The sequence below is a fragment of the Dendrobates tinctorius genome, unplaced genomic scaffold (genome assembly GCF_039654945.1).
Source record: "Dendrobates tinctorius isolate UK_male_01 unplaced genomic scaffold, ASM3965494v1 ptg000103l, whole genome shotgun sequence".
NCBI lineage: Eukaryota > Metazoa > Chordata > Amphibia > Anura > Dendrobatidae > Dendrobates > Dendrobates tinctorius.
In genome coordinates this window covers 31,310,016-31,324,187 of record NW_027361771.1, presented here as the reverse complement: position 1 = coordinate 31,324,187, position 14,172 = coordinate 31,310,016, and the positions used below count along the sequence as shown (strand labels likewise).

Sequence of the window (14,172 nt, the reverse complement as noted above, 5' to 3'; positions counted from 1 at the left end):
TAAAATGCTGCACAAGGGTTTATGGTGGTCCACAAAAAGATGATCCATAGATAAATACCCCCCCATAAAATGCTACACAAAGTTTAATGGTGGCAGTCCAAGAAGATGCTCAGATAAAAACCCGCCATATGCTGATGCACAAGGGTTAATGCTGCCCCATAAGATGCTCCATAAATACCCTCCATATGCTGCTAAACAAGGGTTAATGCTGCCCCAATAAGATGCTCCATAAATACCCCCCATATGCTGCTGTACAAGGGTTAATGCTGCCCCATATGATGCTCCATAAATAACCCCCATATATTGCTGCTGCCGCTGCTGTAATTAAAAAAGAAAAAACGACATCCTCACCTCCAGGTGCTGGTGTCACCGCTTTCTCAGGCCCCCGTCACTGTCTCCCGGGTCTCTGCAGTGACGTTCAGCAGAAGGCACGCACTGACTACGTCATCGTCAGAAGGACCCAGAGACACAGCGGTGCACGGTGATGGAACGGGGACAATGAATATTGCTCTGCCCCCCGTCAAAATCACCCCCTCCTGGCGCACGGTCTTCTCTGCAGCCCCTGCTTATCCCTCGGTCTTCTTCCTGCGTTCAGCGGTCACGTGGTACCGCTCATTGAACTCATTAATATGGGCATATTCATGAGTTTAATTAGCGGGACCATGTAACCCTGAACACAAGCGCAGGAGACCTATGGAGAAGCAGGGGGGCTGCAGAGACGTGCCAGGAGGGTGTGAGTATGATCTCCGATACCCCCGCTCCCCCTCCCCTGCCGACCCCCATTATATGACTTGCATATAAGCCGAGAGGGGGGCTGAAAATCTAGGCTTATACGCGAGTATACACGGTATTTAAATAAAAAATAAAAAATTTTAAATGGTGTGGGGTCCCCTCCATTTTTGACAACCAGCCAAGCTAGAGCGGACAGCTGGGGGTTGGTATTCTCAGGCTGGTAAGGGGCCAAGGATATTGGCCCCCCCAGCCTAAAAAAGTCGCATCTACTGTATAAGATGCACCAATTCTGGCGCTTTGCCCGGCTCTTCAGGATTGCCCTGTAGCGGTGGCAAGTGGTGTTCATATTTGTGGGTTGATATCACCTTTGTATTGTCTGGTGACATCAAACCCACGGATTAGTAATGGAGAGATGACTATAAAACACCTATCCATTACTAATCCTATAGTTATATGGTAAATAAAGACACAGCAAAAATAAAGTCCTTCATTAGAAATAAAACAAAACACAGTTTTCCATTTTTATTTAACTAGCTGAAGAGCCCGGCGTTGCCTGGGCATAGTAACCAACTGTGGTTAGTTATAACAAATAATAATGATTATATTGCACATAAAAACTGTGCATCTAATCCTATCCTGTGTGATACTGACTGCTGAGCCATGTATCTAATCCTATTCTATGTGATACTGTGTGCTGAGCTGTGTATCTAATCCTCTCTTGTGTGATACTGACTGCTGAGCAGTGTATCTATTCCTATCCTGTGTGATACAGTCTGCTCAGCTGTGTATCTAATCCTCTCCTGTGTGATGACTGCTGAACCGTGTATCTAATCCTATCTTGTGTGATACTGGGCTCCCCCTGCAGTCTGTCAGAGGGTGGTCTGTGTTGGCACGGTAATAAATTGTGTTATTTCCAGCTTTACAGAAGGACGATAACACCATAGAAATGATAAGAATAATAGGCCTCAGTTACCACAACTGTCTACAAAGAAAACTTCCTGATGGCAACAATCACAGCTCATTTTTCATCTTTTAAACAGCTCTGGGACAGCGTGGCAAGTTTTGAGTGGCGACTTTTGTTTTTCGACTTTTATGTGGCGAGGTTGGTGTATGTGTGGTGAAATGTGTGCTGAGGGTGGTATATGTGTTGAAGCACGTGGTAGTGTGTGGCACATTTTGTGTGTGTGTTCATATCCCCGTGTGTGGTGAGTATCCCATGTCAGGGCCCCACCTTAGCAACTGTGCGGTATATACTCTTTGGCGCCATCGCTCTCATTCTTTATGTCCCCCTTGTTCACATCTGGCAGCTGTCAATTTGCCTCCAACACTTTTCCTTCCACTTTTTCCACCACTATGTAGATAGGGGCAAAATTGTTTGGTGAATTGGAACGCGCGGGGTTAAAATTTCGCCTCACAACATAGCCTATGACGCTCTCGGGGTCCAAACGTGTGACTGTGCCAAATTTTGTGGCTGTAGCTGCGACGGTGCGGATGCCAATCCCGGACATACATGCACACACACACATTGAGCTTTATATATTAGATAACAAAACACAGTTATACTCACCTAGAGCCACTGAATTCCTCATCTCCTGTAATAAAATAAAAATAAAAAAAAAAACAAAATCCCTCACCTCTCCGTCGTTCTGTCCCACGCCGTAATCCATGTCTGGGGAATAAACAGTTTTCAACCTGGACGGTGCAAAAATGTGACCGTCCAGGCTGAGAACCACTGGTGACTGAGCTGCTGCAAGCTGCCTCAGTGAAAAATGATGTCATTGAGGTTAACGCAGGTCACTGAGGCTGCGTTCCCAGATGGGCTGACCTGCGGTGACCTCGACAAGGTCCTAGCTAGCAGCATGAGAAAGTGCCATTTTTTGTTTTTATTTGTTTACAGCTCAGGAGCCAGCTGATGAATACTCCCATCAGCTGCTCCTTCTCTCACTGTAATTAGCGGCATCAGGCTTCGGCTGATGGGAGCGGTAGTCCCATCAGCCGATACGAGCAGTAGTCCCATCAGCTGATACAAGTGACCGGATGTAAACTATTCCACAGACCACAGCTGAGTGCTCACACTGTCTTCTGACAGCGTGGGAACCACGGCTGTCTGACAGTCGGTAATGATTTTACCACCGGTCAGGAGCAGTGTTTGCCGTGGTGTCATGCACATGACAGCGTGGCAAACACTGGATGTTCGGGCCCCCCATTTAAGTGAATGGGGTTTGGGTTCGGGTCCGGGTACTGTTCTGGTACCCGAACTTTTTGGAACTGTTCAGCGAAACTCGCTGGACCCAAACATCCATGTGTCCGCCGACCTCCAGCCATTTAGTTTAGAATTCACCTTAGTTAAACACATATCCAAGAACAGTACTGAGGTCTGTCTAATGATCTATTCATTCCCAGAACTGTAACTAAACAAAGAGGGAATCCTCTAAATCTAGAAAAAGAAGCTTTCTACACCAGCACGAGCAGAGATTCTTTACTGTAAGAGCAGTGAGACTATTGATCTCTCTTCCAAAAGGAGGTTATCATGGTGACTTGAGTAAAAAAGTGTAAATGGGGGTCAATGGTTTTGGTTACTAGATTAATGGAGACAGACCTAATAATTAGACTCTGGAAAAATGGTGACATGATTGAGCCCAGATGAAGCACGCTGTGTTAAACGTGTGTCGAGCTAGCCAGGCACCTGGATTCTCCTCCACCTTCGTTGGTACCATGCCTTTGTTTATGCTGTATTTACTACCTATATTACGCCTTTGTACATCTCTGTGGCGAATGACACTAGTTATTACTCTATGCCACCGATTCTGGCTAATTTACTGCACCTGCACTTTATTTGCGACTATCATTTAATGGAGTCAGTCACTGACAACTAATGCACTTTTTTTTTTCTACATAGTTAGGTCCATATATATTTGGACAGAGACAACATTTTTCTAATTTTGGTTCTAGACATTACCACAATGAATTTCAAACCAAACAATTCAGATGCAGTTGAAGTTCAGACTTTCAGCTTTCATTTGAGGGTATCCACATTAAAATTGGATGAAGGGTTTAGGAGTTTCAGCTCCTTAACATGTGCCACCCTGTTTTTAAAGGGACCAAAAGTAATTGGACAGATTAAATAATTGTAAATTATTAATGTCCACTTCTTCCTTGAAACTCTTCTCCAAATAAAGATGGGGGCACCATGCAGAAATAGCAATTGGTAGTATGATCGCTTGGTTCTCTCCAGATCATTGCCACTGTAAAAGGCATTGATTGTCTCATCTCATACAACCACTGAGTAAGATGTGATGCACATCTATTGCAGGACATGTGTGGAGCCCAAGTCTTAACCCAATCTCCTACTCTGCTGGAAAAAAAAATACAGGTTGTAGGCTTTCCTTATCATGGTAGTCAAGTTTCGCCATGCAAAAGTGACTTCTCTGCATATGTAGCAAAAACTATCTGCTTTGTTAATGCAAGAATGAGACGGCCGAAAAAACATGTCAATATGCTAAGAAACTAAGCTAAGAAATACTAAAGCTGTATACCTTACACAGAGAGCATTTCTCAAAGTAGGTGATGCAACTATAATTAGCATTACATCATCAGAGCAGAGTTGGCGTTTTTTTGATTGGTCACCCTGAGATGATAGAATACTGAAGGCCCAATAGACTAGCTACTAACAATGCGATGATTGATGATGATGTAATAATACAATTTTTCTATAAAACCGCATGAAAGGTGACGTAGGGGAAGGCGGTTCTGAAATGCCCAGCGCGGAGACGTCGGGGCAGGCGGTTCTGAAATGCCCAGCGCGGAGACGTCGGGGCAGGCGGTTCTGAAATGCCCAGCGCGGAGACGTCGGGGCAGGCGGTTCTGAAATGCCCAGCGCGGAGACGTCGGGGCAGGCGGTTCTGAAATGCCCAGCGCGGTGACGTCGGGGCAGGCGGTTCTGAAATGCCCAGCGCGGTGACGTCGGGGCAGGCGGTTCTGAAATCTCGGGTACGGTGACGTCAGGACCGGCGTTTCTGAAATCTGGGGTATGGTCTGGTCACCATAACAGGTGATAAATTAATTATATGGTGATAAATTAATATAATATTTATAAATTATAAAAGTATACATATAAGGTTTGTTTGTCAACTTTCACATTGGCATTTGGCAATGACAGACTTATAGTTATAGAGTACCATACAACAGCGTGGTGGTCAGCACTGCAGTAATAGTGTGGTGATCAGTGGAGACGTGACTTGGACGTGTCGTCAGGTTCCTGGTGGTGATGGGTAACTCACAAGATCCTCTCACCTGTCTGAACAGTGATGCACTCAGGCCGTTATACAGAGCAAAGAAGCCATCATTTTTAACCACAGTAATGGCCATGCCAGTCATCCTCATCTTCACCTCCTGCTGTGTCTGCAGATGAACCTGGATGTAAGACAAAGGCAGACAGGTGATACAGGGCAATAAAACACAAGGCATTCTTATTACTGAGAAGCCAGCGCAAAGGTCATTGTAGAAACAACACACAGAGCTACGTCCTCATTGAACTAGCAGCGCTGCCAACCGTGCCCCCCTCACTGCACCAGCAGCACTGCCAGAGCGTCCAACCGTGGCCCCCTCACTGCACCAGCAGCACCGCCAGAGCTGCCAACCGTGCCCCCCTCACTGCACCAGCAGCACCGCCAGAGCTGTCAACCGTGCCCCCCTCACTGCACCAGCAGCACCGCCAGAGCTGTCAACCGTGCCCCCCTCACTGCACCAGCAGCACCGCCAGAGCTGCCAACCGTGCCCCCCTCACTGCACCAGCAGCACCGCCAGAGCTGCCAACCGTGCCCCCCTCACTGCACCAGCAGCACTGCCAGAGCTGCCAACCGTGCCCCCCTCACTGCACCAGCAGCACTGCCAGAGCTGCCAACCGTACCCCCTCAATGCACCAGCAGCACTGCCAGAGCTGCCAACCGTGCCCCCCTCACTGCACCAGCAGCACTGCCAGAGCGACCAACCGTGGCCCCCTCACTGCACCAGCAGCACTGCCAGAGCTGCCAACCGTGCCCCCCTCACTGCATCAGCAGCACTGCCAGAGCTGTCAACCGTGCCCCCCTCACTGCACCAGCAGCACTGCCAGAGCTGTCAACCGTGCCCCCCTCACTGCACCAGCAGCACTGCCAGAGCTGTCAACCGTGCCCCCCCTCACTGCACCAGCAGCACTGCCAGAGCCGCCAACCGTGCCCCCCTCACTGCACCAGCAGCACTGCCAGAGCTGCCAACCGTACCCCCTCAATGCACCAGCAGCACTGCCAGAGCTGCCAACCGTGCCCCCCTCACTGCACCAGCAGCACTGCCAGAGCGACCAACCGTGGCCCCCTCACTGCACCAGCAGCACTGCCAGAGCTGCCAACCGTGCCCCCCTCACTGCACCAGCAGCACTGCCAGAGCCGCCAACTGTGCCCCCTCACTGCACCAGCCGCACTGCCAGAGCTGCCAACCGTGCCCCCCTCACTGCACCAGCAGCACTGCTAGAGCTGCCAACCGTGTCCCCCTCACTGCACCAGCAGCACTGCCAGAGCTGCCAACCGTGCCCCCCTCACTGCACCAGCAGCACTGCCAGAGCCGCCAACTGTGCCCCCTCACTGCACCAGCCGCACTGCCAGAGCTGCCAACCGTGCCCCCCTCACTGCACCAGCAGCACTGCTAGAGCTGCCAACCGTGTCCCCCTCACTGCACCAGCAGCACTGCCAGAGCTGCCAACCGTGCCCCCTCAGTGCAAGCACACCAATCCCTTTACATGTTCAACACCATCCTCAAGTGGATAATCAACGTACATCACCTATCTACAGGACAGGTGGTAAGTGAATCATCGCTGGGGGGTATGAACACCGGGGATCCCACTGATTACAGGAACACAAATCTTAAAGATCCCTGTGTAAATGAAGTGTTAGTGACTCCTGGAGACCACGGCTCCAATTAACAGAAATTCAGCTCTTGTAATGGGATGGCACGGACCAAGGCGTGAAAAGTGGAAGCAGGAGGTAATCTGTGAGCAGTCAGACTGATGGGCACGGGGCCACAGACAGTAACGGGCCCTTATATTACCACGACGTATCCTGCAGATAAGCGAAGGCCAAAGCTGATATCCTGATTTATTCCTGTGCCCAACCTAGTCACAATGACACAGCATCAGAGCAGCTCCATACAAAGAACGCAGAGGTATGCAAAGCATCTCACCCCACCACCCGCTCACACACAGCTCTGCATCCATTCTCACACACACAATTCTGCTCTCCATTCACACATATCTGCTATAAAAACTCCTAGTTCTGTCATACTCACACACTACAACTCTGAAAAGCAGACACAGACTAGATTCCATCAGCCGGCCCCCTTGTGACATGTGTCATGCCTCCTCCTGTACGGATGTAGCAGAGCTCATGTTGTGATTAAACATTTCCTCTTGAGTAGTGGGAACTCATTGAGATTAGATATGCAAAACCAGAGGGAACTCTATGCCAACCGCAGCTCTGCTACATCTGCACATGAACAGCACCAGATGACAAAATCCTCTCTCCCAAGAACACTGGTGCGACAGCATGTCGATGTACACAAAAATACCTCTCCAGACACAAGCCGGCACACACGGCTGCTGCATACATGTCAAAGTCATTCATTGAGCGCCACAGATGTCAGGGGGGAGTGCAGACTCATTATATCCTCATGTACAAAGCACGTATTCATCCCCGCACTACACAGTTACACGGCTCAGGAAGTAAATGTCTACACGTTACATGGACTAATGAGTGTACTATGACCGTGCCCGAGATCATACTACACATGGGATGGCAGCGTGCAGCAGAGCTGTGTGTGATGTACACTACACACGGCAGCAGGGATCACACAGGTACAGGGGGGCTATTAACTGGAATACATATACACAGCTCCATCATCCATATAAATAGTGCGGACACTGTGTGCAATAGAATAACTGTCCTATAAGTGGACAGTGTGCACAGGGTCATCCAACCCCGGCATACACTATACAGCTAGAACATACAGGTCTACCGGGCTGTGATATCTGTAGTCCGCATAGCTATGCTGTATACATGTAATCACACATGTGCTCCATTATCCATGCAGTATATATAGTTAACATACATGTCAGTGTGCACAGTGCCATCCATCCCTAGTGTACACTATATACCCTACATACATGTCAGTGTGCACAGTGCCATCCATCCCTAGTGTACACTATATACCCTACATACAGTGTCAGTGCGCACAGTGCCATCCATCCCTAGTGTACACTATATACCCTACATACATGTCAGTGTGCACAGTGCCATCCATCCCTAGTGTACACTATATACCCTACATACATGTCAGTGTGCACAGTGCCATCCATCCCTAGTGTACACTATATACCCTACATACAGTGTCAGTGTGCACAGTGCCATCCATCCCCAGTATACACTATATACCCTACATACATGTCAGTGTGCACAGTGCCATCCATCCCTGGTGTACACTATATACCCTACATACAGTGTCAGTGTGCACAGTGCCATCTATCCCTAGTGTACACTATATACCCTACATACAGTGTCAGTGTGCACAGTGCCATCCATCCCCGGTGTACACTATATACCCTACATACATGTCAGTGTGCACAGTGCCATCCATCCCCGGTGTACACTATATACCCTACATACATGTCAGTGTGCACAGTGCCATCCATCCCAAGTGTACACTATATACCCTACATACATGTCAGTGTGCACAGTGCCATCCATCCCTGGTGTACACTATATACCCTACATACAGTGTCAGTGTGTACAGTGCCATCCATCCCACGTGTACACTATATACCCTACATACATGTCAGTGTGCACAGTGCCATCCATCCCCGGTGTACACTATATACCCTACATACATGTCAGTGTGCACAGTGCCATCCATCCCAAGTGTACACTATATACCCTACATACATGTCAGTGTGCACAGTGCCATCCATCCCTGGTGTACACTATATACCCTACATACAGTGTCAGTGTGTACAGTGCCATCCATCCCACGTGTACACTATATACCCTACATACATGTCAGTGTGCACAGTGCCATCCATCCCAAGTGTACACTATATACCCTACATACAGTGTCAGTGCGCACAGTGCCATCCATCCCTGTCGTACACTATATACCCTACATACATGTTAGTGTACACAGTGCCATCTATCCCTGGCGTACACTATACACCCTACATACAGTGTCAGTGCGCACAGTGCCATCCATCCCTGGTGTACACTATACACCCTACATACAGTGTCAGTGTGTACAGTGCCATCCATCCCTAGTGTACACTATACACCCTACATACATGTCAGTGTGCACAGTGCCATCCATCCCTGGTGTACACTATATACCCTACATACATGTTAGTGTACACAGTGCCATCTATCCCTGGCGTACACTATACACCCTACATACAGTGTCAGTGCGCACAGTGCCATCCATCCCTGGTGTACACTATACACCCTACATACAGTGTCAGTGTGTACAGTGCCATCCATCCCTAGTGTACACTATACACCCTACATACATGTCAGTGTGCACAGTGCCATCCATCCCAAGTGTACACTATATACCCTACATACATGTCAGTGTGCACAGTGCCATCCATCCCTGGTGTACACTATATACCCTACATACAGTGTCAGTGTGTACAGTGCCATCCATCCCTAGTGTACACTATACACCCTACATACATGTCAGTGTGCACAGTGCCATCCATCCCCGGTGTACACTATATACCCTACATACATGTCAGTGTGCACAGTGCCATCCATCCCAAGTGTACACTATATACCCTACATACATGTCAGTGTGCACAGTGCCATCCATCCCTGGTGTACACTATATACCCTACATACAGTGTCAGTGTGTACAGTGCCATCCATCCCACGTGTACACTATATACCCTACATACATGTCAGTGTGCACAGTGCCATCCATCCCAAGTGTACACTATATACCCTACATACAGTGTCAGTGCGCACAGTGCCATCCATCCCTGTCGTACACTATATACCCTACATACATGTTAGTGTACACAGTGCCATCTATCCCTGGCGTACACTATACACCCTACATACAGTGTCAGTGCGCACAGTGCCATCCATCCCTGGTGTACACTATACACCCTACATACAGTGTCAGTGCGCACAGTGCCATCCATCCCTGGCGTACACTATATACCCTACATACATGTCAGTGTACACAGTGCCATCTATCCCTAGTGTACACTATATACCCTACATACAGTGTCAGTGTGCACAGTGCCATCCATCCCCGGTGTACACTATATACCCTACATACATGTCAGTGTGCACAGTGCCATCCATCCCTGGTGTACACTATACACCCTACATACAGTGTCAGTGTGCACAGTGCCATCCATCCCTGTCGTACACTATATACCCTACATACATGTTAGTGTACACAGTGCCATCTATCCCTGGCGTACACTATACACCCTACATACAGTGTCAGTGCGCACAGTGCCATCCATCCCTGGTGTACACTATACACCCTACATACAGTGTCAGTGTGCACAGTGCCATCCATCCCTAGTGTACACTATATACCCTACATACAGTGTCAGTGCGCACAGTGCCATCTATCCCTGGCGTACACTATACACCCTACATACAGTGTCAGTGTGCACAGTGCCATCCATCCCTGGTGTACACTATACACCCTACATACAGTGTCAGTGCGCACAGTGCCATCCATCCCTGGCGTACACTATACACCCTACATACAGTGTCAGTGCGCACAGTGCCATCCATCCCTGGCGTACACTATACACCCTACATACAGTGTCAGTGCGCACAGTGCCATCCATCCCTAGTGTACACTATATACCCTACATACAGTGTCAGTGTGCACAGTGCCATCCATCCCTGGTGTACACTATATACCCTACATACAGTGTCAGTGTGCACAGTGCCATCCATCCCTGGTGTACACTATACACCCTACATACAGTGTCAGTGTGCACAGTGCCATCCATCCCCGGTGTACACTATATACCCTACATACATGTCAGTGTGCACAGTGCCATCCATCCCCGCTGTACACTATACACCCTACATACAGTGTCAGTGTGCACAGTGCCATCCATCCCCGGTGTACACTATACACCCTACATACATGTCAGTGTGCACAGTGCCATCCATCCCTGGCGTACACTATATACCCTACATACAGTGTCAGTGTGTACAGTGCCATCCATCCCACGTGTACACTATATACCCTACATACATGTCAGTGTGCACAGTGCCATCCATCCCACGTGTACACTATATACCCTACATACATGTCAGTGCGCACAGTGCCATCCATCCCAAGTGTACACTATATACCCTACATACAGTGTCAGTGCGCACAGTGCCATCCATCCCTAGCGTACACTATATACCCTACATACATGTTAGTGTACACAGTGCCATCTATCCCTGGCGTACACTATACACCCTACATACAGTGTCAGTGTGCACAGTGCCATCCATCCCCAGTGTACACTATACACCCTACATACAGTGTCAGTGTGCACAGTGCCATCCATCCCCAGTGTACACTATACACCCTACATACATGTCAGTGTGCACAGTGCCATCCATCCCTGGCGTACACTATATACCCTACATACAGTGTCAGTGTGTACAGTGCCATCCATCCCACGTGTACACTATATACCCTACATACATGTCAGTGTGCACAGTGCCATCCATCCCACGTGTACACTATATACCCTACATACAGTGTCAGTGCGCACAGTGCCATCCATCCCTAGTGTACACTATATACCCTACATACATGTCAGTGTGCACAGTGCCATCCATCCCAAGTGTACACTATATACCCTACATACATGTCAGTGTGCACAGTGCCATCCATCCCCAGTGTACACTATACACCCTACATACAGTGTCAGTGTGCACAGTGCCATCCATCCCCAGTGTACACTATACACCCTACATACAGTGTCAGTGTGCACAGTGCCATCCATCCCCGGTGTACACTATACACCCTACATACATGTCAGTGTGCACAGTGCCATCCATCCCTGGCGTACACTATACACCCTACATACATGTCAGTGTGCACAGTGCCATCCATCCCCGGTGTACACTATATACCCTACATACATGTCAGTGTGCACAGTGCCATCCATCCCTGGCGTACACTATACACCCTACATACATGTCAGTGTGCACAGTGCCATCCATCCCAAGTGTACACTATATACCCTACATACATGTCAGTGTACACAGTGCCATCTATCCCTAGTGTACACTATATACCCTACATACATGTCAGTGTGCACAGTGCCATCCATCCCTGGCGTACACTATACACCCTACATACAGTGTCAGTGTGCACAGTGCCATCCATCCCTGGCGTACACTATACACCCTACATACATGTCAGTGTACACAGTGCCATCCATCCCTAGTGTACACTATATACCCTACATACAGTGTCAGTGTGCACAGTGCCATCCATCCCTAGTGTACACTATACACCCTACATACAGTGTCAGTGTACACAGTGCCATCCATCCCTAGTGTACACTATATACCCTACATACAGTGTCAGTGTGCACAGTGCCATCCATCCCTAGTGTACACTATACACCCTACATACAGTGTCAGTGTGCACAGTGCCATCCATCCCTGGCGTACACTATACACCCTACATACAGTGTCAGTGTACACAGTGCCATCCATCCCTGGCGTACACTATATACCCTACATCCAGTGTCAGTGTGCACAGTGCCATCCATCCCTGGCGTACACTATACACCCTACATACAGTGTCAGTGTACACAGTGCCATCCATCCCTAGTGTACACTATATACCCTACATACAGTGTCAGTGTGCACAGTGCCATCCATCCCTAGTGTACACTATACACCCTACATACAGTGTCAGTGTGCACAGTGCCATCCATCCCTGGCGTACACTATACACCCTACATACAGTGTCAGTGTACACAGTGCCATCCATCCCTGGCGTACACTATACACCCTACATACATGTCAGTGTGCACAGTGCCATCCATCCCTGGCGTACACTATACACCCTACATACAGTGTCAGTGTGCACAGTGCCATCCATCCCTGGCGTACACTATATACCCTACATACAGTGCCGCACACCTCTGCTATACTGCACAGGACTATATGGCTGCCACACACGTAGTCCTAGCAGGTGTCACACATGCCCTGCACAGATGGCCGCCGCACACATGAGGAACCATCTTCCAGATGCCCAGCGCTCACCTTTATAAGGTCTAGCGGGTGGGTACAGCATGCTGCCCCGCAGGACGCCAGGCCCCCGAAGTACCAGCGGGAGACCCTCCGCTCCGCCATCCCTCAGTCTTCTTCTCCCCCAGATCCGGCCGCGCCGGACAGTCCAAGGGCCAGGGGCGGGGTCTGCTCTGCAGCACTGGGACCAATAGGCGAAAGACTAGTACAAGGCCCCGCCCATAATACTGTCAAACCACAAGAGTCAGCATGTTAAAGTGGCGCTGCCAGGAGATGGGGCCCACCGGGGAACACATGGTTGGTGTGGAAATTGGTGAAAGGTCACCGGGTACGGGCATCGCTCCGCTACTTAAGACGGGTCTCTTTCGTGGGACGGTTAGTGCTGCGGATCAGGGGGACCCAGTCCGGAATACTACATCCACGTGTCACCTATAGCCAGTGCAATGCGGCCCTGGTCTGTCACTACAACTCCCAGCAGTCCTGTACAGAGGCTGTAGATTACTGGCTGTAGGTTCTGCAGCTGGAGAGTCCCAGGTCACAAGCTGCGTGTAATCCTGCGTCTCCGGGCTGTCACCCACTGTGCGTGCAATGGATTGTGGGGGTTATTCCGGGTTATGTGTGACCTGCAGGAGTGCACGTCTGCTCCAGCGGTGTATGCAGTGCTGCCACGTGATTCACCCGCCCCCCACCCCCGTGCAGACATGATCCCCCCGTGTTCAGAAATAATCCCACCCCTGTGTACAGAGATAATCCCCCCCTGTGTACAGAGATAATCCCCCCCTGTGTACAGAGATAATCCCCCCTGTGTACAGAGATAATCCCCCCTGTGTACAGAGATAATCCCCCCCTGTGTACAGAGATAATCTCCCCCTGTATGCACAGGTAATCCCCCCTGTGTGCACAGATAATCCCCCCCTGTGTGCACAGATAATCCCCCCCCCCCGTGTACAGAGATAATCCCCCCTGTGTGCACAGATAATCTCCCCCTGTGTACAGAGATGATAACCGCCTGTATGCAGAGATAATCTCCCCTTGTGTACAGAGATAACCTCCCCCTGTATTCACAGATAATCCCCCTGTGCGCAGAGACAATCCCCCCTGTGTGCACAGATAATCTCCCCCTATGTAC

The 14,172-nt window shown here is 49.4% G+C and overlaps 1 protein-coding gene across 1 annotated transcript in view; it reads right to left on the bottom strand.

Moving 5' to 3' along the window:
- Positions 1–13,641, bottom strand: part of SLC25A10 (solute carrier family 25 member 10) — a 38,635-nt gene extending 24,994 nt beyond the window's left edge. Inside the window, exons 1-2 of the mRNA XM_073588193.1 lie at positions 13,059–13,641; positions 5,026–5,145 (exon numbers count right to left, since the gene is read on the bottom strand). Of these exons, the coding sequence (XP_073444294.1) occupies positions 5,026–5,145; positions 13,059–13,148 (210 nt within the window). The 5' untranslated portion in view covers positions 13,149–13,641. The remainder of the gene's footprint in view (positions 1–5,025; positions 5,146–13,058) is intronic.
- Between the last annotated feature and the right edge of the window lie 531 nt (positions 13,642–14,172).